Here is a 21,329-nt window from a genome sequence, read left to right on the forward strand (position 1 = left end):
AACAATTCACAAGATCACCTAATTTAATTCCACTCGAATAAATTGACTCAATTAAATTATGTCCAAAGTCGTAGAATCTTTTTCTGATTCAAATGCAGTTCGATCAAGCTTTTGTTGAGCTAGTGGAAGGACCAATCGGATATATACCGTAGGCTTAAGCAATTACAATTATGTCTAGAAGCATCGTCCCGATATTTCGTAATTTATTTAATTATGGAGTCAGTCCATAAAAAGTATCATGATTAAAAACTCCTTATTGTATACACTTTATCCACCTACTTTGTCCAATGATCTCGCCATGTGTGTATGTTATCCTTATATGATATCGTTGATTTCTTTGAGTTAAATCCGTTCACTCAATACAATCATATTTTATCTCATTGTCACCATTGTATCTTCTTAATGATTAATATGATCACTGTCAACTAATGACTGTGATAAATTGCTTATTCGAGAACAAGCAACCTGTAGCCACATTCCATATTTACCAATACACACAATGCCAATGAGAAGATATCGTTAACTCTTTAATTGAGTCATGAATTTCATTGCTGCTAGTAAAGCCATGTCATACACAAGTCATATACCCAACGTACTGGCTATTGGCTCGGTCATCTTTAGAGCATAAGCTTCCAATTATATCAAAGCACATGAGTTACATACGCATGGTCAGTGATTAACTCGAGATTTAGGAAAGTCACACTATGAATATCACAAGTGAATTAATTCACAAACGGATTCAAAATTAATTATACTTGGGTCAAGTCTAGTGTATCATTCTTCCAATGAGTATATTTTTGTCTCTACTCGTGGAGTCAACTGCTCTGATAGCCAAGACTAGCCATCTCCCTAATTGGAATTGTAGACGACATAATAATCCTTCTATATATTTGAATTAAATATTCACATTGATTTTTTTACGGGATTACAAAATCGTTTAGATTATCTACTGAAGTAAGTTATCTTTTTCGCAATGTAAACATTCTTATCGTGCGACTTATCATCAGCTTGAACTTAGACAATCAATGAGCTAATATTTATTTGTCACAATTTCGCTATGTATGCAAAACATAAAATACAGAAACAAAAAAGATATAATAGTGAAATGCGAAATTAACTTTATTTAGTTATGCATCATTAAAATACATAGAAAATAGTTACATGTTTACTACAATATTGACACATTTCCCAACAATCTCCCACTTTTTTCCAGTGAAGTAAATGTGTCATGTTTCGCATTTTCATATCCACAATGTGTTTGTTAAAACTCTTAGTTAGAAGAGTCTTAGTAAATAGATCTGCAATGTTATCTTCAGAAGATACTTTCACCATATTTACTATCCCTTTGACTATTGTCTCTCGTATCAAGTGATACTTCCAGCCAATGTGTTTGGTCCTCTTGTGACTTCTAATTTCCTTGGTATTAGCTATTGCAGCACTGTTATCACAATACAGTGTTACACCATTTTCCATACCAAGAATGACTTCAAGATCAGTTAAGAACTTTTGAAGTCAAATTGCTTCTTTTGTTGCCTCAAAAACAACCATATATTTAGCCTCCATAGTAAAGTTGACAGTGCAAGTTTGTTGAATAATTGTGAAGATCATATCTGGGTTGAGATAAGATTGTGGATTATATCTGACCCATCAGTGAATATCATATCACCTGCAGAAACATATTTGGAGAATAGGATCATGTCTATCTAATTCCTTGGCTCTAGAAAGTTGGATCAATTTGGAAAGTTAAAGTGTTTGCTGCCAATAGTCCTTTTTTTACCTTGATTATTGTTATATTGTATTCAGCTAGTTTAGTTGTTGTTTAATGGAGATTGTGATAGATCTTCGTTATGTTAGAAGTCTCGAAAAACTCTATATAATTGATAAACTTGTATAGGTTGAGATACTAATTTTTTTAGAGCATTTAATCTGTTCAAGTGAGAAACATTATTTGTGTGACTACATTTGATTGTAAAACCTATCTTATGGTTTTACAAGCTAAGTTCTCAGGGGAGAATTTAGTGGCAAGAATTCTAGTCTTCTAAGTACAAGAGTGAGAAAATTATCACAAAACTATCATTAATGGATCAAATATGGTCAACTCAGTAGTAAGAATGTATGAATCTCCTGTTAAATTAATTATAATAAACAAATTAGTAATAAAATAGTTGAGGATGACTCTTAAAGTTTGCTTATTATCATGATATCGTCAAATGATGGAGTTTCTATAATTGTAGAGACATAGGAGTTTATCATATATACCTAGGATTGTTTGGTTGCAATATTCAATTTTCAACTATTAAAAGTTGATGATGAGAATCATATTATTTGAACCCATGATATATTTGGTTTTTATTTTAACTAAAGTCATATTCGGGTTTTATTTTACTTTATTTAAATTTTTACATATTTTTTTCACTCACATCGTGAGTGTGCCATAATATAGTCTATATATAGGATGTGATAATATATTTAAATAAAAGATATAGATGATACCAATTAATACGTTTTCTTATGGGATATAATATAAAGTGAACTCTTTTTGTTCTAATCACAATAAAGTGGCAAAATAAAGACCCAGAATTAGGCAACCTTAGAATGATCTCTAAAATCTTGTAAAGAGAAAATCTATGATGAAAAAAGATGTGCCTCCGTTTGATATTTTTACATGCTAAGAGAACATTATAATGTTCTTTTGCTTGTTTAAGTTTCTGCGATAATTGATTTCTCCAATTTAATTTGTTAGAGTATATGATCTTTAATATCTCAATGCAGTAGTGAAAGGAACACCAACTAGTGACAACCAATTCTCTTTGCTCAAAAGGAATGATTGGATAGTAAATTGCATGGCAGTCACCCTATCGATCTTGTGGTAACCCTTCTAATTAACCCTTGCATTGAGGTTAGCACCAGGGCCACGATTTTTGTACTCAGCATAGTAAAGAGTTTCTTCATAATTGACTTTGTCAAGTCCTTCAAAAAGCATCCACCCTTCAGGCTTAATGAAGTCACCTAATGTAGATTCCATGATAATAGTTGTAGAAAATTTCTTCCACGGCCTACCCAAGTATGTTGCTATTTTGAACCTGTCATTGAAGAGCTTTTGCTCAGGGACGATCTTGCAGTTTTGGATTATAGTACCAGTGTTCTCATCAATGAAGTCCTTGCCTTGTGCTGTCACTGTGTTGAATTGATTATCCATTGGCCTCCTTACAATGATCAATGAGTTCTGGATAACAGTAGGAGAGTCACCGAAGATGAAGTCAATGGTTCCAGAGATGACACAATTGCAAAAGAACTGACGATTTGCTTGATTGTACAAGGTGTCTTGGTAGGCATCTATCCTGCAATTGAAGAAGGCTGACTTATCTAATTGAATGCGAAGAGCCACTGCCTGGTGCTTTTCAGGACCAGCGGTGTTCTGGAATCCCATGGATTTGGCAATGAACCCGTTCCCAATAGCAGCTGCACCATTAAAATTATGAAATTATTTTATTGTAAAATACCATCATGGGTAATAATTATGATGGATTAAGTAGCTCGAGTTGTCTTCTACAAGATTATGAAACTATATAGGTTATTTTATAATTATATGTTACCTATGTTATATTAGTTGATATAGGGGATCTTTTCTATTAATCAAATTATTATCCTGATTGACTAGAAAAAAATAGAATGGTTAAAGTTCTTAGAAACTTACAAAAAGTGGCAGTTTGCCAAGTGGTAATTCCGCCACCATTTTTGACACCCTTGCAACTAGTGACAATAGTTTTTCTTGGACCATCACCATACATCATGATGTTGGTGTATTGTTTGTCTACGGTGGTATACTCATCATAGATTCCAGCCTTGATATAAATCACATGTTGAATGTTGGAGTTCTTTGGAGCAGCAGCTAAGGCTGCACCAATGGTTTTGAATTGGCCATTGCCATCCTTAGCCACAACAACATTTGGCTTTAAGTTGCTATTATCAATCCTAGCCAAAAGGTGGTGGTCTTTAGCTGAGAACCGTGAGGGATATACATTCTTCTCAACGGAATGAAGTCTACGAGAGTTAGTATTATTTAATTGGATGCCAAATTTGGAAAGAATATCCGACAACTTTGTCACTATTTTCAAGGCATTACCTGTGAGTTCATGAGCATCGATAATACCCTTTTGCATGGTTTCTTTCATGTTGTTATCGTATTCGAAACCATCCAAGCATGATTGTTGGTATGATATAACAACATTCAACCAAGTTCTAAGATCATTTTTGTGATCATTAATGTTGCGCAATTCACTATCACCAACGTCAGAGTACGATGGTTGAAGTGAATCAATGGCATAGTCCATCATATCCTTACAATCATTTAAGGCCATCTTTGTAAGGTTGTTATTCTTAACTTGAACTATTAGGGAATCAGAATAGTTGAAAAACTTCTTGACTGCTTCCTCAGCTGCCAATATAGCCTTTGAAATGAACTCTTTAGGATCAGTGCTATTAACAGAGCTGAGAGTCTTATGGTAAGATTCTCGATAATGAGTAAATGAGAAAAAGTTAGACACTGCCTTCATTTGTGGAGATAATGTTTCATTATCATTGTGGTTTCGATGAACTGTAGACACAACACCAATGGCGACTCCCACCACAAGAATGATTGAAACCTCGACAATCATCTCTTTTCTCAACATCTTTGTTTTTTTAGTGAAGATATTATATCTTTGTTGCCGTTTAGTGATGACAAAAAACCATATAGTAGAAAAAGTATATGATTCCTACCAACCAAAATAAATAAGGAGAAACCTTTATTGAGAAATAAAGCTTCCCTTCCTTTTGTTTTTGCTTTTGTTGTTTGACGAAATTCATTATACACGATTAGTTGATTTTATAGCAAGTGGGAGCCTTTAAAATTAGGACTTTTTGCATGTAAAACGAAAATGATGCCTTAACAAATTACTGTGAACAGGTTAGAATGTATTAGTTTTAGACAATGTATTTAACTGATCAACGGTTGTCATCTTTAAATTTAGAAAAATAAAGTACGAAAGCTTTTTGTTGGAGTCTTAGCTATATGTTTAAGTTGTTTTGGATGGTTTTATTTATTAAGATCTTAAGGCCTAAAATGTAAAAAATAAAAATAAAAATTCAAGAATTCAAACTTAATGAAAAGATGTACAAAAATTATGAATTTTTATCCTCTTGGTCGTGTAAGAAATATTTAGGCTTAATATGCATTTGCCTCCTAGGAAAACTATTTATTAGCTACTTAAAGTTGTATAATCATAAAATGAAAAATCTCAAATTATAATAACACAAAAGTTGTAATTTTTTAAAAACCATAAAATTATTTAAATATACTCTATAAACATCATACAATTATTGAAGAATAAAATAAATATATATTTTTTAAAATTTAAATATTAATATATTTTTTAAAAATAACAAAAATATTTTGAAATTATAATCACGATACAATCAGTGGCGGAGACACTAAGAGACCTAGAGGGGCCATAGCCCTCACTAAAATGGTAGATTTTTAATTTAAGCCCTTTATAATTTATAAAATTTTAAATTAGTAATGGTAAAATTACACTTTGGCCCCCAAAATGATAAAAATTTGATTTAACATTTTAAAAATTATAAAGATATAGACTATTAAAATGATGAAATTGTATTTTTACTGTCGTAAAAATATACAATTTAATTTTGACCCTAAAAGAATTTTCTAACTCGCCACTAGATACAATGGTAAATTGCTTGTTTTGAAAAAATTACATAATCGTTGAAATTTTTAAAAGTTGTGCAAATTTTTAAAATTAAAAAATAAAAAAATCTTTGAAATTTAATATTATAATAATACAAAAATATATTTTTTTAAATTTCACAATTTTATATTTTTTAAAAATAATAAAAATCTGAAAATTAGAAAAATGGAATTATTTAAATCTTGTTTGTTTAGTTTTTGTTACAGGAGAGAGGAATGGGTTTTTAGTTTATTTTATTTTATTTCTTATTTTATAGCTTCAATAATCATGACAAACAATTTATTATTTCATTTTTAACAATTTTTAAAATTTTTAAATTTATTCTATTTAGTTAATTAAAATTTATTTCTGTTTATTTAAGGTATTTGTTAAATTTGGTGTCACAAGTTGAATGAAACCGTCAATAAAAGTATAAAGTTCGTTTTTTTTATTTAGGAAAATTAAGAAATAAAAAGTGTAAATGCGATTTAACATTAAATTATAAATAAATTTATTAATTATGTTAAAATTATAATTAATTAATTCATACTAGAAATTCTATCTGAAGCATATGTACATGAAAATCACATGTTTAGAACACAATTATGTTTAAAAATAATAATACACAATAAATAACGAAACATTTGATTTGAAACTAATTAATAATAACACATTAAATTTGTAATATATTAAAATAAAAAAATCTAAATTAATTTATAACACCAATTGAATCAACAACACTATTAATATAAATATAGTTGTCGAAGATAATAAAATGAATGAAATATATTAAAATTAAGCTTTGTTGGAGTGGTAAATTAAGGTTTTATTAATGTAATTGGCATGGGTTCAAATTTCATCATATGTTTATTTTATTTTTTTAAATCAAAAGATTAAATTACCTCAAACAATATAACTTATTTTAATTACGAAAAATAATTTCGTAATTTTCCTAATAGAGTTGGTGCTCGGTTGACTCTTGACTCCAACTCAGTCAAGAGTTTAAATAATAATATAGAAATATACAACTTGTGATGGTAGCAAAATCTGCATATTAAAATTAAAATGTATAAAAATATTATCAACATAAAACTTGGTTGAACTTTAAATTTAAAATTTTACTAATATGATTTCCTTGGGTTCAAATTTTACCATATGCATAATTCTATTGTTTTTAAAAAATAAAAGACTAAAGTATCCATAAATAATATAATTTATTTTAAATGTGAAAAGATATGAAAGTAATTTCCTAATTAAATTAGTATATTTTTGTATATATTTTTATTTATATATTTCATTTAATTTTATATATATTTTTATGTCTTGTTATTATTACTTTTCAACTTTCAGTTTTATTACTTATTATATATTTATTTTAAAACCACACTTATATTTTAAATATGTAATTTCTACACAAATATGCGTGACAAAATTTTATAGATTAAATAAAAATGTTGACTGCCTGTGATGTCTGTCATACCAGATTTTACGAATAATCGAATAAACATGTAATTTATATGTAATAATGATTGCATAAATATATTTAAATAATTTAAAAGTAGGAATGGTCCGATTCCAAAAGTTGCACCATAATCTAATAAACCTAAGAAGGCTTTATTCCAATATTAAAGTAGATGAGATATTTATTTAATATGGTAAGATTGATCAACTAGGCATCGGACCAGGTAATGTCTAGTTCTCCTTGTTCGCTTTCAGGCACTCCCAAAGCGGTCCAAACAGCTTTTGAGGCATCAACAATATTATTGCGGCACGGGGGCTGATAAGCATGCTCATCATCACACCCTACTTGAGAGTCACATTCATCCACTACCAAAACCCTCACACTCTTTCCATTGCCATTGATGTTAATAAATTTATTGCAACGGCTGCTCTGGCTAAACCACCCTGTTGAGAGTGCCACCACGGGTTCATTATCTGAGTGATATTGGTTGTCACATTTTGATGCGCCACCACCATCTCCACCTTCCTGGAAGCTGTTAATAGTTAGGGTTGCCGGTGTATTGTCAGACACCGGCGGTGAACACGTGTATGTTGTGTAAACTTCGCCTTCTACACAACAATCAGCGTTATTGTCTTGGTTACATTGCCCTGGTGGTGGCGTTGTGCCTGGTATGGTGCCGCTAGGATCGCATGTCTGAGCTTCAATACCTAGACTGAAGAAAAGAAAATGAAAACAAAGAAAGATGATAAACTCAAAAACACTAAATAAAATTTGCTTCTTCATTTTTTTTCTCCTACTGCTATTTTTCTTTTTATGAAAATTTGCAACTGCATCGAGCTATATATAATGACCCAAAATCCAAAAAGAAAAAAAAGAAAGAAAGTAGGAAGATGACTAGGGAAAGGTTATGGGTCAATTTCATCTAATAACGGGTCTGAGGGGGCATTTGATTTAACTGAAAAGTCACAAGCAGGACTTTTACTACCACATATTAATTTGAAGTAAAAAAGTCTTCAGATTGTTTGAGGGGTTGAAGGGCTGGGGAAGTTTCCTGATAAAGAAAAAGCTTGGACAATATTCATATATGTCATATACGTGAAGGGTTAATGTGTTGTTTAAAAGTTTTTTTTAGTTATTTTGTATGTTGTTTTGCATTTTGTTATTTTAGTTTGTATTTTTGTAATAATACAGTTTGTTTATATTGATGTGGATTAATAGATAATCTAGCGGTGATAAATGACAGCTTCACAGTATGCTACGTGATAAAGGTAAATTAAAAATTAATAATTTGTAAAATATATAAATTAATTAAAAATATATAAAATTTTCATACCAACAACAATGAAATTGGACAAATGCATTATATATAAATTAATTTATATATTTTTAATTTTAATTTTTATATATTTTAATTTTAAAATAATTATATAAATAACCTTATATTTTATAAAATAAAAACATATAAACTTACTAAAAATGCATTTGAAATAAATCTAGACATATGGGTGTTCAAATTTAAATGTATCTGGACAACCATTTGTGCAGGTTCATTCTTGTGCAAAAATTATACATTTTTTATTAGTTTATATATTTCAAGTTTTTTTAAAAATTTATGTCTGTCGTGTAACATACCGAGAGGTTGCCACGTGTCACCACTAAATTGACTAGTAGTGCCACATCAGCATAAATTAATGGTCTTAGTGCAGTGGTACTAACTTAGGTGACAAAATACAAGTTTAGGTACCAATTAGGTCAAGAAAAAAGTTTGGGTACCAACTAGATAATTTTGTACAAGTTCAGGGGACAAGCTACATATTAACCCTTTTTTAATAAACATGAATAGAAAAAAAAAGTAAATAATTAAGATTTAGGACATAATTGTATTGCTTAAAATATAGAAAAATAAAATATGTACAACTTTTACTTAAATAGTAATATGTATAAACATTATATTAAAACACACAAGATATCTTTGTTTTAATATATAATATTATAATCTAAAGAGATTAATTAATATCAAACCAATAGATATTCATTTTGTCCTAATCACTTTCGGGTACTCCTAGAGCTTTCCAAACTACTTTTAACATGTTGACAATGTTATTCGGACAAGGAGGTTGATAATCATGATCAAAATTGCACCTTATCGTAGAATTATATTCATCCACGACCTTAGCCTTCATAGTGTTTCCATTGCCATGATGTTGATATACTTCAAGCAGCTTTTTTTTTTGTGGTTAAACCATTCGGTTGACAGTGCCACCACAAGGTCATTATCTGAGTGGTACTAATTTTCACATTCTAATGGTGTACCACTATCACCTCCTGGTTCAAAGTTATTAAGCATCAACGTTGGTTTTGTGTAACTTGACACAGGTGGTGAACATTCATAAGTGGTGTACCCCTTGCCATTTTTACAACAATCAAAGTTATTTTCTGTGTTACATTGCCCTAGTGGAGAGGTTTTTTCCTCTTACCTTACCACTAGGGTTGCATGTTTGAGCTTCAACACTTAAAACATAAAAAAGAATGTGAAGGAGATTAAAACACTTGGACAAACTTGTTTCATATTCCTTTTCAAAAATCTTTTTTAAGTCACTTATGTTTTGATGTTTTAGATGAGAAATTAAAAAACGAGTGAAAAGTAATATATAAATATTACCCTTAAGTAATTCAAAATATCAGTCTTATTAGGACAAATTTGAGGCCATATGGTTTTTCAACAATAAGTTTTGTTTTCTAGAAATATTATTGTAGAGATTAATAAGGTATATGGAATATAATATCTAAGTGAACTCTTTTTGTTCTAATCATAGTAAAGTGGCAAAATAAAAATCTAGAGTCAAGAAACCTTAGAAAGATCTCTAATTAGAAGCTTACAAAAAGAAAATTTGTGATGAAATATTGCCTCCATTTGCTATTTATACATGCTAAAAGAACGTTATAACATTCTTTTGTTTGTTTAAATTTCTTCTATATTTTATAATCGATCTCTCCTATTTAATTTGAACTATATGATCTTTAATATCTTAACGCAGTAGTGGAAGGAATGTCAATCAATAGCAACCAATTCTCTTTGTTTAAAAGGAATGATTGGATAGTGAATTTCATGGTAGTCGCCCTATCGATCTTGTAGTAACCCTTCTAATTAACCCTCGCATTGAGGTTAGCACCAAGGCTACAATTGTTACACTTAGCATAGTAGAGGGTTTTTTCATAATTGATGTAACATCCCTTACCCGTACCTGAGACTGGGATCAAGTACGAGGCGTTACCAGACATGTACTCGAACATTTTCGGGAAATACAAGTTATTAAATTTCATTCCAATTTGAACCCAATCAAACAACATCTTAGTGTCCTTATTATGGGTCTACGGGGCCCAAAACATAAATTGAGAAAGGTTAGAGACTAAACCGAGGACCTGAGAGAGTTCTTGAAAAATTTTCTAAGTTAAGCCTCACACGCCAGTGTAGAGGCAATGCACACGCCCGTGTACTTTGGGACACGCTCGTGTCCCCTACCCGTGTGGAATTAATTAAATTTATTTTCTATTTCGAACCTACAGGGGTTTTCACACGGCCAAGCACACGCCCGTGTCCCTTGCCCGTGTCCTTCACACGGCCTAGACACACCCGTGTGGTCACCCTTGTCTAAAAACTCGAGCATTTTGTTTATGACGTCAGAATGCATTTAGGGGCACATGGCTAAGACATACGCCCATGTGCTAGGCCGTGCCCTCCACGCGGTTGAGACACACGGCCGTGTCTCTACCTGTGTGTTTACTACCATACATTCTGACTTAATATTTTTAGATGCAGGGGACACACGGCCATTTCACACATCCATGGGTGCAGTCCGTGTGTCACACACGGCCAAGACACACGCTCGTGTGTCCACCCGTGTGGACCTTATTAGGCTATTTTCCAAGCCTTAGTCACCCTCTAAAAACCATACCCACTTATAGTTTTCAATAACACTTAACATGGTCTAATTATACTCTTAAATGACCTTAAAATACCTCATTGCATGTAAACCTCATCTCATCAGTTTTTATACATGCTAGGTTGTCCCCTTTATCTTAAGGATTTCCATGACTTGTGACTCAATTAAGATTGGCTCTTTATCTTAACTCATTGCCAAAATTATGGCCTAACCACCGCATGTGATTTGGTCATGATACATATGACTAATTGTAATACACCATATTTAATCATCACAAGAACATTGGAACATAACATGCACAATTTGGTAGGTCATAACCTACACCAACATGAGCCAATTTCCATGTCCATATACAAGTGAATATGTATACTTTTATAAGCCTTCCTATTGGCTTATCAAATGACACATATAACAAAATAACAAAAGGCCTATACATGCTTTTGAACAAAATAAGAGTATCTATATACCAAAGCTAGACAAGATGATAGTGTGTTGACTCTCCAACCGTCTCTCAATCTTCACGAGCCCACGAGCTCTGTAAGACAGGGAAAAGAGAAGGGTAAGCATTTACATGCTTAGTAAGCCTGAATAACATGAAAATAAACTTACCGATTAATAAGCATGCATCCATATTAGGCAATAAAACCAACAAGCATGAAATAGTTTCCCTATCACATGCACTCAATCAACAAATTAGTCTCATAACAATGCACCATAATTTGTCTTAAATGAGCTCATTATTCAACATTTTCATTTTTATATCTCATGTTAATCCCGTTGAGTTTCTCGAAAGTCTCGATGGATTATCCATTTACCGTCAAGTCATAAGAGCGATCATCTCAAGTATGCACTCCCGCGAACCTCACATCATACGGTGGGATTACCAGTCCAGGCTAAATCCCCCGTAATATAAACTCATAGGGTGATGTCGGGATTACAAGTCTAGGATAAATCCCTTGCAACAACAAACACCCGTAATAAGCTCGGATCTGAATTACCAATCCAAGCTAAATTCAGACCCTAGTCGAATTACCCGTCCGGGCTAAATCCATAATGCACACATATTCTTCGAGAGGCTCGATCACTCAAGGAACACCCATCTGCGCTAGATCCTTTCTATATTTGAGATCAACGGATTACCCGTCCTTGCTAAATCCTTTTTTGCAACACATGTAAGATCTTAAATCATGTAAGCCATAGTTTATCCATCGAATTTCCCTTTTTTACTTCAACCAGGATATTTATTATCATTTCATTATTATTAACATACTTCATGGATTTTCATGCCATCATTATAACCAATTATCATATATTCTTAACACATGTAACTAGGCATATTAATAGTTTACTTAAAGTTATTCTAACTTACCTGGTATTCGTTTCGGTTTTGCGTCTCGATTATTCCTAAACCTTTCGTTTTCCTTGATCGACCTCCGGAATTTGTTCCTCGGGATCTATAACAATAAAAATGAATCATTAATACCTTACATTATTCTTTTCAAGTCTAAATTTCACTCCCGGACAAAACGACCGTTTTGCCACTAGCCTTTCACATTATTTACGATTTAGTCCCTAGGCTTGTATGATGAAATGCATGAATTTTCTACATTACCCAAGCCTAGCCGAATGTTCTTTCCTCTTATGGAAGCCCAAAATTTTCCATTATTTTACATTTCTACCACATATTTTACACCTTTTGCAAAAAGGTCCTTTTAGGGGTTTTTCATGAAAATCAAATAGAAAAAGGTGTTTAACACACATCCAACTTTCATATTTCTCCAAAAATCATCAAAGAGTAAACATGTCACACATAGGTCACTTTACATATATGAACCCTAATTCAAAATATGGGTAGAAATGGAGAGAGTAAGTTACTAGGATTTCAAAAATACGAAGAATATTAAAAACAAGGCTTGGGAGCACTTACTATTGAGCTTGAAAAGTGAAAAAACTATAGCTATGGTGGTTCTCAAATTTCGGCAGCAAGGTGGAGAAGATGAGCTAAGTTTTGGCTTATTTTCCCATTTTATTTCATTAATTAGCCAAATAACCAAAATGCCCTTAAGCCCTTTCTTTCAAATTTTATCCATCTAATGCCCATTTTTGTCCAAAAAATTAGAAATTGGGAAATTTCTCTTTAAGGAATTCTAATTAATAATCTAAAACAATTTCATACAAATTGCTTTTAGAATCCAAGTTTTGCACTTTATTCGATTTGGTCCTAAATTTCCAAATAGACACCTTACTCATAGAATTTCTTCATGAAACTTTAGCACATGCATATAATCATATTCTAGACCTTATAATAATCATAAAATAAATATTTTAATTTCGAATTTGTGGTCCCGAAACCACTGTTCCGACTAGACCCTATTTTGGGATGTTACAACTGACATCGTCAATTCCTTCAAAAAGTATCCACCCTTCAAGATTAATGAAGTCACCCAATTTGGGTTCCATGAGAATATTTTTAGAGAATTGTTGCGATTTTGAACCTGTCATTGAAGAGCTCTTGCTTAGGGATAATCTTGTAATTTTGGATCATAGTGTCGGTGTTCACATCAATGAAGCCCTTGCCTTGTGTTGACACTCTGTTGAATTGATTATCCATTATCCTCCTTACAATGATCAATGAGTTCTAGATAACACTAAGGGAGTCACTAAAGATAAAGTAGTTCCAAAGATGACACAATTGCGAAAGAACTAACGATTTGCTTGATTGTACAAAGTAACTTGGTAGGCATCTATTTTACAATTGAAGAAGGTTTAGTTATTTGATTGAATGCAAAGAGCCACTGCCTGGTGCCTTTCAGGACCAGTAGTGCTCTAAAATCCCATGGATTTGGCAATGAACCCATTCCCAATAGCAACTGCACCATTAAAATTATGAAATTATTTTATTATAATAAAAAAAACTATCATGGGTGATAATTATAATGGATTAATTGGCATGGGTTGTCTTCTGTGAAATTATGAAACTATATAGGTTTCTCTATAATTATATGCTAATTATCTTTTTTTTTTCTTGAGAGCAAGGACCACAAGCTAAGTAAAATATTATTAATAAACAACATCATTAATAACAAGCGAATGGATCGAACGAGGGTAGCACTTATATGCTACTTATGTTATTGGCTGATATAAATTACCTTTTCTATTAATCAAATCATTATCCTAATGGCCAAAAAAAAATGATTAGAGTTCTTAGTACTTTACAGAATGTTGCAATTTGCCAAGTGGTAATTCCACCACCATTATCTATACCCTTGCAACCAGTGACGACAATTTTCCTTGGGCCATCACCATACATACTGATGTTGGTGTATTGTGTGCCCATGGTGATGTATTCATTGTATATTCCACTCTTGATATAAATCACAATATCACATGTCGAATATTGGAGTTTTTTAGAGTAGCAACCAAGGCTACACCAATGGTCTTGAATTGGTCGCTGCCATCCTTGGCCACAACAACATTTTGTTTTAAGTTGCTATTATCAATCCTAGCCAAAATATGGTGATCTTTAGCTAAGAACCATGAGAGGTACTCATTCTTCTCAACAAAATTAAATCTATGGGAGATGGTAATATTTAACTGAATGTCGAATTCAGAAAGAATGTCTGACAACTTTGTTAGTATTGTCAATGCATTACTTGTGTGTTCACTAGCACCGAAATACCCTTTTGCATGGTTTCTTTCATGTTGTTATCCTGTTCAAAACCAACCAAGCATGACTGCTGGTATGATATAACAGAGCTCAATCAAGTTCTAAGCTCATTTTTGTGGTCATTAATGTTGCGCAATTCACTATCACCAATGTCAGAGTATAATATTTGAAGTTGAATAAACAACATAGTTCATCATATCCTTACAATCATCTAAAGCCATCTTTGTGATGTTGTTGTTCTTAACTTGAACAACTTCTTGATTGCTTCATCAACTCAAGATAGCCGTTGCAATGAACTCTTTAGGATCAATGCTATTAATAGAGCTAAGAGTCTTTTGGTAAAATTCTTGATAATGAGTAAATGAACAAAAGTTAGACACCGCCTTTTACTTGAGGAGATAATATTTCATTATTATTGTGATTCTAATAAAATTTAGACACAACGCGAATGATGACTCCGAAAATCATCATTTTTCTCGACATTTTTATTTTTTTAGTGAAGATATTATCTCTATCACAGTTTAATTGTGACAAAAAACCATATAGTAAGAAAACTATAAGATCTCTAACCAACCAGAATAAGTAAGGAGAAACATTTATTGAAAAATGAAGTTTCTCTTTCTTTTGTCTTTGCTTTTGCTATTTGATGAAATTCATTATACACGTTGAATGGGTTTTATATAAAGTGAGAGCATTTAAAATTAGGGTTTCTTAGTTGGAAAAGAAAAATAATGCCTTATTGGATTATGGTGGATAGACTACAATGTATCAGTTTTTAGACAAAGTATGTAATAGATTAATGATTATCATCTTTAAATTTAGAAAAGGAAAAGTTTGGAATTGCTGTTTGTTGGAGTGGGAAAATTGTTTGTCTTAGCTTTAGATTTAATTTATTTTGGATGGTTGGGCGCCTGATGTGTAAAACAATACTTTTCAAGAATTCAATCTTAATGAAAAAATGTAAAAGAATTATGAATCTTATCTTCCTGATCATATAAGAAATATTTAAGCTTAATATGTATTTTCCTCTTATACAATACCAAATTTATCTATTTCCTACTTAAAAGTTGTATAATTATAAGCATATCTCAAATTAAACTAAGTACTTTTTTATAAAAAAAATCATAAAATTATTTTAAAATGCTCTAAAAACTCGTTGAATTATTGAAAATAGAATAAAAGAAAATTCCAAAAAAATCTCTCAAAATTAGGATAGTAATACAATTGTAAATTGCTTGTTTTGAAATTTTTACAAAATTATCTAAATATAAACTCTTTACAATTAAAAATTCCCAAAAAAATCCGAAATTTATATATTTTTGTCTTTGAAATCTAATACTATAATAATGCAAACAAATTGCAATTGAAGTTTTGAAGTTTCATAAAACTATAAACGAGATCATCTTACAATGCGTTAAATGAACAGTTCATAATTTATTCTTTTGTAGCATGAAACGACCAATAAATTCACAATTTTCTGACTTTTAATTTTAATTTTAATTTTATTTGATTTCTTCATGGAGAGGCCCAACTCACTGGATGAGAAATACAGAATGGGGAGCCCAAATCTGGAAAGTTGTTCAATTTTCTTAATAAATATTTAATCTTAAAAAAGAAAACATCCAATCCTCCATACGAAACCAAGCTTGCTATATATTTGCCCATAAATTATAAAACACTTGAAAATTACGGAGGAAAACAAAACGCTAAAGCCATGGCTGTCTACAAAGAGAAGAGAAGCATATCTTATTTGGTTCAAGCAGGAGAAATGAAATGCAAGTCTAGGATCAGTTGAAACCACGACCTACTAAAATATTTAACTAACGGGTCATCAAAGCTACAAATATCAGAGCAACTCCCATTCCGTCATTGTAATGGGTAGTAGATATGGATGTGAGAATATCATCAAAGCCAAAAATCAGGCTCTGCCCTCCCCTTCTCAACACTTCCCACAATAACACTTTCAAATTACAATCCGCTGGCCCTTCAACACCAAACTATATACATTTCTCCCCAAACTATTACCAGGAAACAGTCATCATCCGCGCATTAGATCAATGTCGACATGGCTATTGTTACGCATATCCATTGATCTCGACCCAGGCCACACCCCTGCCGGTGCACTTGGAGTCATATTTTGACTTGGTGATATGCCTGGAGGAGCTACTAGATTGTCAACCATCTGATCATCTGAATCTTTTATCCCTTCTTGCCCTCCTTTTTTGTTCTTTGCCTTCGATCCACCCCATATAAAACTCCCCACAATCACCTGCTCATGATATATAATTAAATTCCCAGTAAAGCATATGGTAAGTTTAAATGATTTAAACTTTGAAATGGTATTACTATGATGGCTTCCTGCTTTTTCAAACTTGCAATGAAGCAGGCTAACTTAATTTTTAGTTGAAAAAATAGACAGCTAGACTGCCACCAACATTCCTAACAATGTTGAAACCACCTACTCTCATCTAACCCTTATTACTTAAGGCCGGCAGCAAGGCATGCATATGAAGACAGTATTTAACCCGTAGACCAATATACTGACTAGAAATTAGAATTGCAAATAACCCCATAGATCTCAATACCTGCACGGGGCTTGCTGCAATAAGCATCCCTCCAACACCTCCCCCAATGACACGGCCATCAGGACTGGCAAGAGAAACACTAAGACCACCAGTTCGATTGCGAGAGCCAGTATTGCTTGTCAGCAGGTACGAGCCTGACAGACATAATATCTCAAATCGTCCCTACAGAAGTCAAAACGGACAAAAAAGTGTGTTTCAATAAAAATATGCATTGAATCAAGAGAATCTCTGAGAAAGAGTAAAGAAAAGTTAATATATCAGAAATGAAAAGTTTGTGCAATGGCATTACTAAAAGCTAGACCAATTCAACAATATTGGACAACAAAAACATGTGATTTATATGCAATCTTGTGTTCTGTTACTTTCACAAGGAACGAGTTAGTAATAGGCAAACCTAAATCCATTCAATATAACTCAGCAAAAACATCTGAGCTTGCCTAAACATATCCTTCACAAAACAATATAAGGGTCAGGTTATTGAGTGCCAAACCTCGTACGTAACAGTGCCACCCGACGATGACGGCTTTCGAAGAGTTACGGTAGAGACGGCACCATTGGCTGACAAAATGCATACTTCTCTTGGTCCTTGCTGTGAAAATGACATTAATTTTGTTGCAATGTCCTGCAGGGAAAGTACAAAGTAATTCTCAAGGGGAAAAAAAAAGAAATTTCTTCCATTACAAGATAACCTACCTCAAAAAGTATGCTTCAAGACAGAATATCTACTTTTTGTTAGAGAAACAATGAAAAACCTAAACAAAACTTAACGCCTTCATGCATAGCACAACTGAAAGAAGTGATCTACTATATATATATATATATATATATATATATATATTAAAAAGACTCAAAATACAACAAAATCAACAACAGTGTTTTTTTACATAGAAAACCATGAAGAATAATAGCAAGGACAACTAAGCTAGAGAACCCTAATTCTTGTATATTTAATTTTGAGGGTAGAGTCCGAGGCCTAATTAATAAAAGAAAATTGCGTACTTCTCCTATTGCAATGGTGATGACATGCGGAGTAAAACCCATCCCAGCAGAACCAGAAAGCAATTCACCTAGCAAAACAAATGGACAATTGCAGCATCATTCACATTGCATGAATAAAACATGTTAGAATTAAGCACCACGAAACAGAGTAAACTACAAGCACTGATATGATATAACATGTTAATTCACTAAGGAGAATGGAATGTCAGCTTTTAGGAATTAATGAATTATTAGCTTTGAAGACTTCCACATTTGAACGTCTATGTCACTCATAGTTATTTAATGTCTGAAACTTTCATCAATTCTCGGCATATTCCTATACATAAAGGCTGAGCATAAATTTTATAATAGTAGCCAAACATAAAGATAATGTCATTCATCTCATGGCAACTCTTGAAATTTTCTCCTATTTTCATTTTGCATTCATACCCTTTCTTGGGATAAGCTCTAAGTTCTGTCCTCTCATTTTATGTTGCCTCTAATTTTGTTCTTTTAAATTTCCACTGCTTTATATTTTATTGCTTCCATTCAGACTGAAAATTGACAAAATTCCACATATTATAGACAGGACACTAAGTTGTTTATTATTTTATTGAGAGCGAATATATTATTCAATTATCAAGGAAGCAGCTTGTGACCCCACCCCACCTTAAAAAATCACAATGTGCCAGCAATTTAAATGAGCTATAAAGAAGAATGTTGGCGATATTAAATAGTCATCGCAGCATTGACATAAGCCTGATTAAACTATAGGAACACAACAAAACCCTTTTATCCTAATCAACAAGAAAAATATGTGCAACATAGCTTATTTCCGCAAGGTTAAGCTACATGTTACATTCTGCATAATCAGGCTCTAAACAATACAAACAGATACGAAAAATATTTTACCAAGGGAAGATAACTGTTGCTTCCTTCCAGTACCCGGCGGCCGCCCTCTTCCCCGTTTTTGGATTGGAGTTATTGTTCCAGGATGAGTAGCTGATGCAGGAGTCAGTGCTAAGGAAACAGTTCCATCAGGTCCATATTTCCGAGGTCTTCCTCTTTTACGTTTCACGGTCTCACCAGGTTGCACGGCTGGAGGTGTGCCTACATTGACATTATGAGGGGTAATTCCTGACAAAGGCTCTACAGGTAAGGTTGCTCCCATAGTAGTGGCACTAATGCTTGATTGATATTGCACATTTGGACTAGATAATGGATGAATGCCAGGTGATCCATGTACCCCGGACTGTGTTCCAGACCCTGACCCAGTTATTCCTCGTTGTTGCATATAGTAAGATGCAGACCCCGATAACGCCATAGCATCCCTTCGATCCATGCATTTACCTCAAATAACCTATACTTGAATTTGCCTTCATATCAACTTACAAGCCAATTTTAAGAAACCAAAAAGAAAGATAGCTCTATTTCACATGAATCTCCAAATTGTGACCACTAAACAGTTAAAAACATACGAATCTTGGAAACAAAATGAAGAGGTAGAAAAAGAACAATCTATATGAAGGATTACAACAAGTCAATGAAGAACTTGTTTCCCGGTTCATATTCCCACGAATCAAATTTCACTCATGCATGGCTCTGGAAATTGAGCCACAACTAAAAGCAAAGAAATGCATTTAGGGTTATAGAGGAAACCCTTCAAATCTATAAATGAAGGAAAAGAAAATGAAACGCCATGTGCTCGCAATAGCGCTAAATTTCGAAGAGAGAACAGTAAAACACCGCTGGTAAAACTACAAGCCTATGAGCGGAAAAAAGCAAAATAATCTACAAGCAACCAACAGGGAGAAACAAAAAAAAAATAAAGAAAAAAGGAAAAATAGTTGAAATATCAAACTCATGACTTGAGAGGAAAAGACAAAAATGCGAGCTATTTCACAGCTTACCAAACAGTAGGAAACAAAGAAAGAGGCTTCATGTTAAAGAAACAGAAGAAGCAGAAGGAAACTAAAAACCAGGTCACAACCTCACCAACCCATCATATACCTTTAACACCAAGCATGTTCCACAGAACCCCCCCCCCCTCCCAGAGCTTAAGACACCACAAAATCACAATCCCAAGAAACGATTTATTCACATAATTAAGAAATAAAAAGAAGCAGACAAAAGCTAAAAGCCAATGCCATAAAAGGAAGTTAAACCAAGTTGAAAGCACAAATACAACTTCCTTCGGAAACTAAGCACACACGGGTAAAAAATTTAGCTTCCCTCCATGAAAAAAAAAAAAAAGAAACCCAGAATGAGAAAGTAACTTACATTAGTGAACAGGGGTCAAACTGTTAAAAGGTCCAGCCTTTTGAAAGTAAGAAGCTTTGAAGAATATGGGTCCTTTATTTTTTTTCTGTTGGGAAAACAAAGAGTCTGAAGTAGAGTATTGATGAAAGGAATTAAAAGCAAAGTGAGAAACAGAGAAAATAGGCCATTTTTGCTGTGAGGAGTAAAGGATGGAAAAGAAAGCGTTTTTTATTACTTGCTACGAAAAGCTCCTTTGCATACAGCAGTCCTTATCGGGATTCATATTTTCTAGGGCAGAGCTTTCTCTCTCTTTCTCTATAGTAAAAGCTGTTTATCTTTTTTCTTTTTTTTTCGTCTTTTCTCTCTCTCTTGTTATCTAAAAAGGTATTGTCATGTTTATCTTTTAGTTTCTCTCTCCCCCTTCTTCTCAACTCTTTGAACTATACGAGTGATCGTGCTTGGGCTTATTGAGTGACCAATGCTGGTTTAAGACATAGTAATTGAAAATTATTAATTTCTTAAATTTTTATAAATTTTTTAAAGGTTATTATTCAATCCACTTTCGAATTTCAGTGAAGTTTCTTAACATCACAATCAATATTAAATATATTTATTTGCTGCTAACATATGTAAATTTTGCGGACAAGAAGACAAATAAATTTTGTATATTTTAAAAGTAATTATAAGGTGTAAGCATAGGTGAAATGC

The 21,329-nt window shown here is 32.6% G+C and overlaps 3 protein-coding genes and 1 pseudogene across 5 annotated transcripts; all 4 read right to left on the reverse strand.

The window, feature by feature from the left end:
- Positions 1-2,878: 2,878 nt before the first annotated feature.
- On the reverse strand, positions 2,879-4,673 carry LOC108471455 (pectinesterase-like). Its single transcript, XM_017773071.1, has 2 exons — positions 3,698-4,673; positions 2,879-3,462 (listed from the first exon to the last, which is right to left on the reverse strand). Exons 1-2 carry the CDS (start codon positions 4,671-4,673, stop codon positions 2,879-2,881), a joined length of 1,560 nt encoding a protein of 519 aa, XP_017628560.1.
- A 2,565-nt stretch (positions 4,674-7,238) lies between these two features.
- On the reverse strand, positions 7,239-8,025 carry LOC108473071 (putative ripening-related protein 1). Its single transcript, XM_017774631.2, has one exon. The coding sequence runs from the start codon at positions 7,969-7,971 to the stop codon at positions 7,396-7,398; it is 576 nt and encodes a 191-aa protein (XP_017630120.1). The 5' UTR covers positions 7,972-8,025; the 3' UTR covers positions 7,239-7,395.
- Positions 8,026-9,230: 1,205 nt separating this feature from the next.
- On the reverse strand, positions 9,231-13,743 carry LOC108471454 (kiwellin-1-like; annotated as a pseudogene).
- Positions 13,744-16,375: 2,632 nt separating this feature from the next.
- Positions 16,376-21,082, reverse strand: LOC108473808 (AT-hook motif nuclear-localized protein 9-like). Of its 3 annotated transcripts, none has more exons than XM_017775573.2 (6): positions 20,643-21,082; positions 19,275-19,722; positions 18,384-18,451; positions 17,875-18,006; positions 17,385-17,546; positions 16,376-17,068 (listed from the first exon to the last, which is right to left on the reverse strand). In XM_017775573.2, exons 2-6 carry the CDS (start codon positions 19,702-19,704, stop codon positions 16,838-16,840), a joined length of 1,023 nt encoding a protein of 340 aa, XP_017631062.1. In that variant the 5' UTR covers positions 19,705-19,722; positions 20,643-21,082; the 3' UTR covers positions 16,376-16,837. The 3 variants fall into 3 exon arrangements, with proteins under 3 accessions (XP_017631062.1, XP_017631063.1, XP_052877635.1); XM_017775574.2 differs by having other exon boundaries at positions 19,275-19,727; positions 20,643-21,076; XM_053021675.1 differs by lacking the exon at positions 20,643-21,082 and adding an exon at positions 20,373-20,560.
- Between the last annotated feature and the right edge of the window lie 247 nt (positions 21,083-21,329).

This window comes from Gossypium arboreum, chromosome 11 (assembly GCF_025698485.1).
Source record: "Gossypium arboreum isolate Shixiya-1 chromosome 11, ASM2569848v2, whole genome shotgun sequence".
Lineage (NCBI taxonomy): Eukaryota > Viridiplantae > Streptophyta > Magnoliopsida > Malvales > Malvaceae > Gossypium > Gossypium arboreum.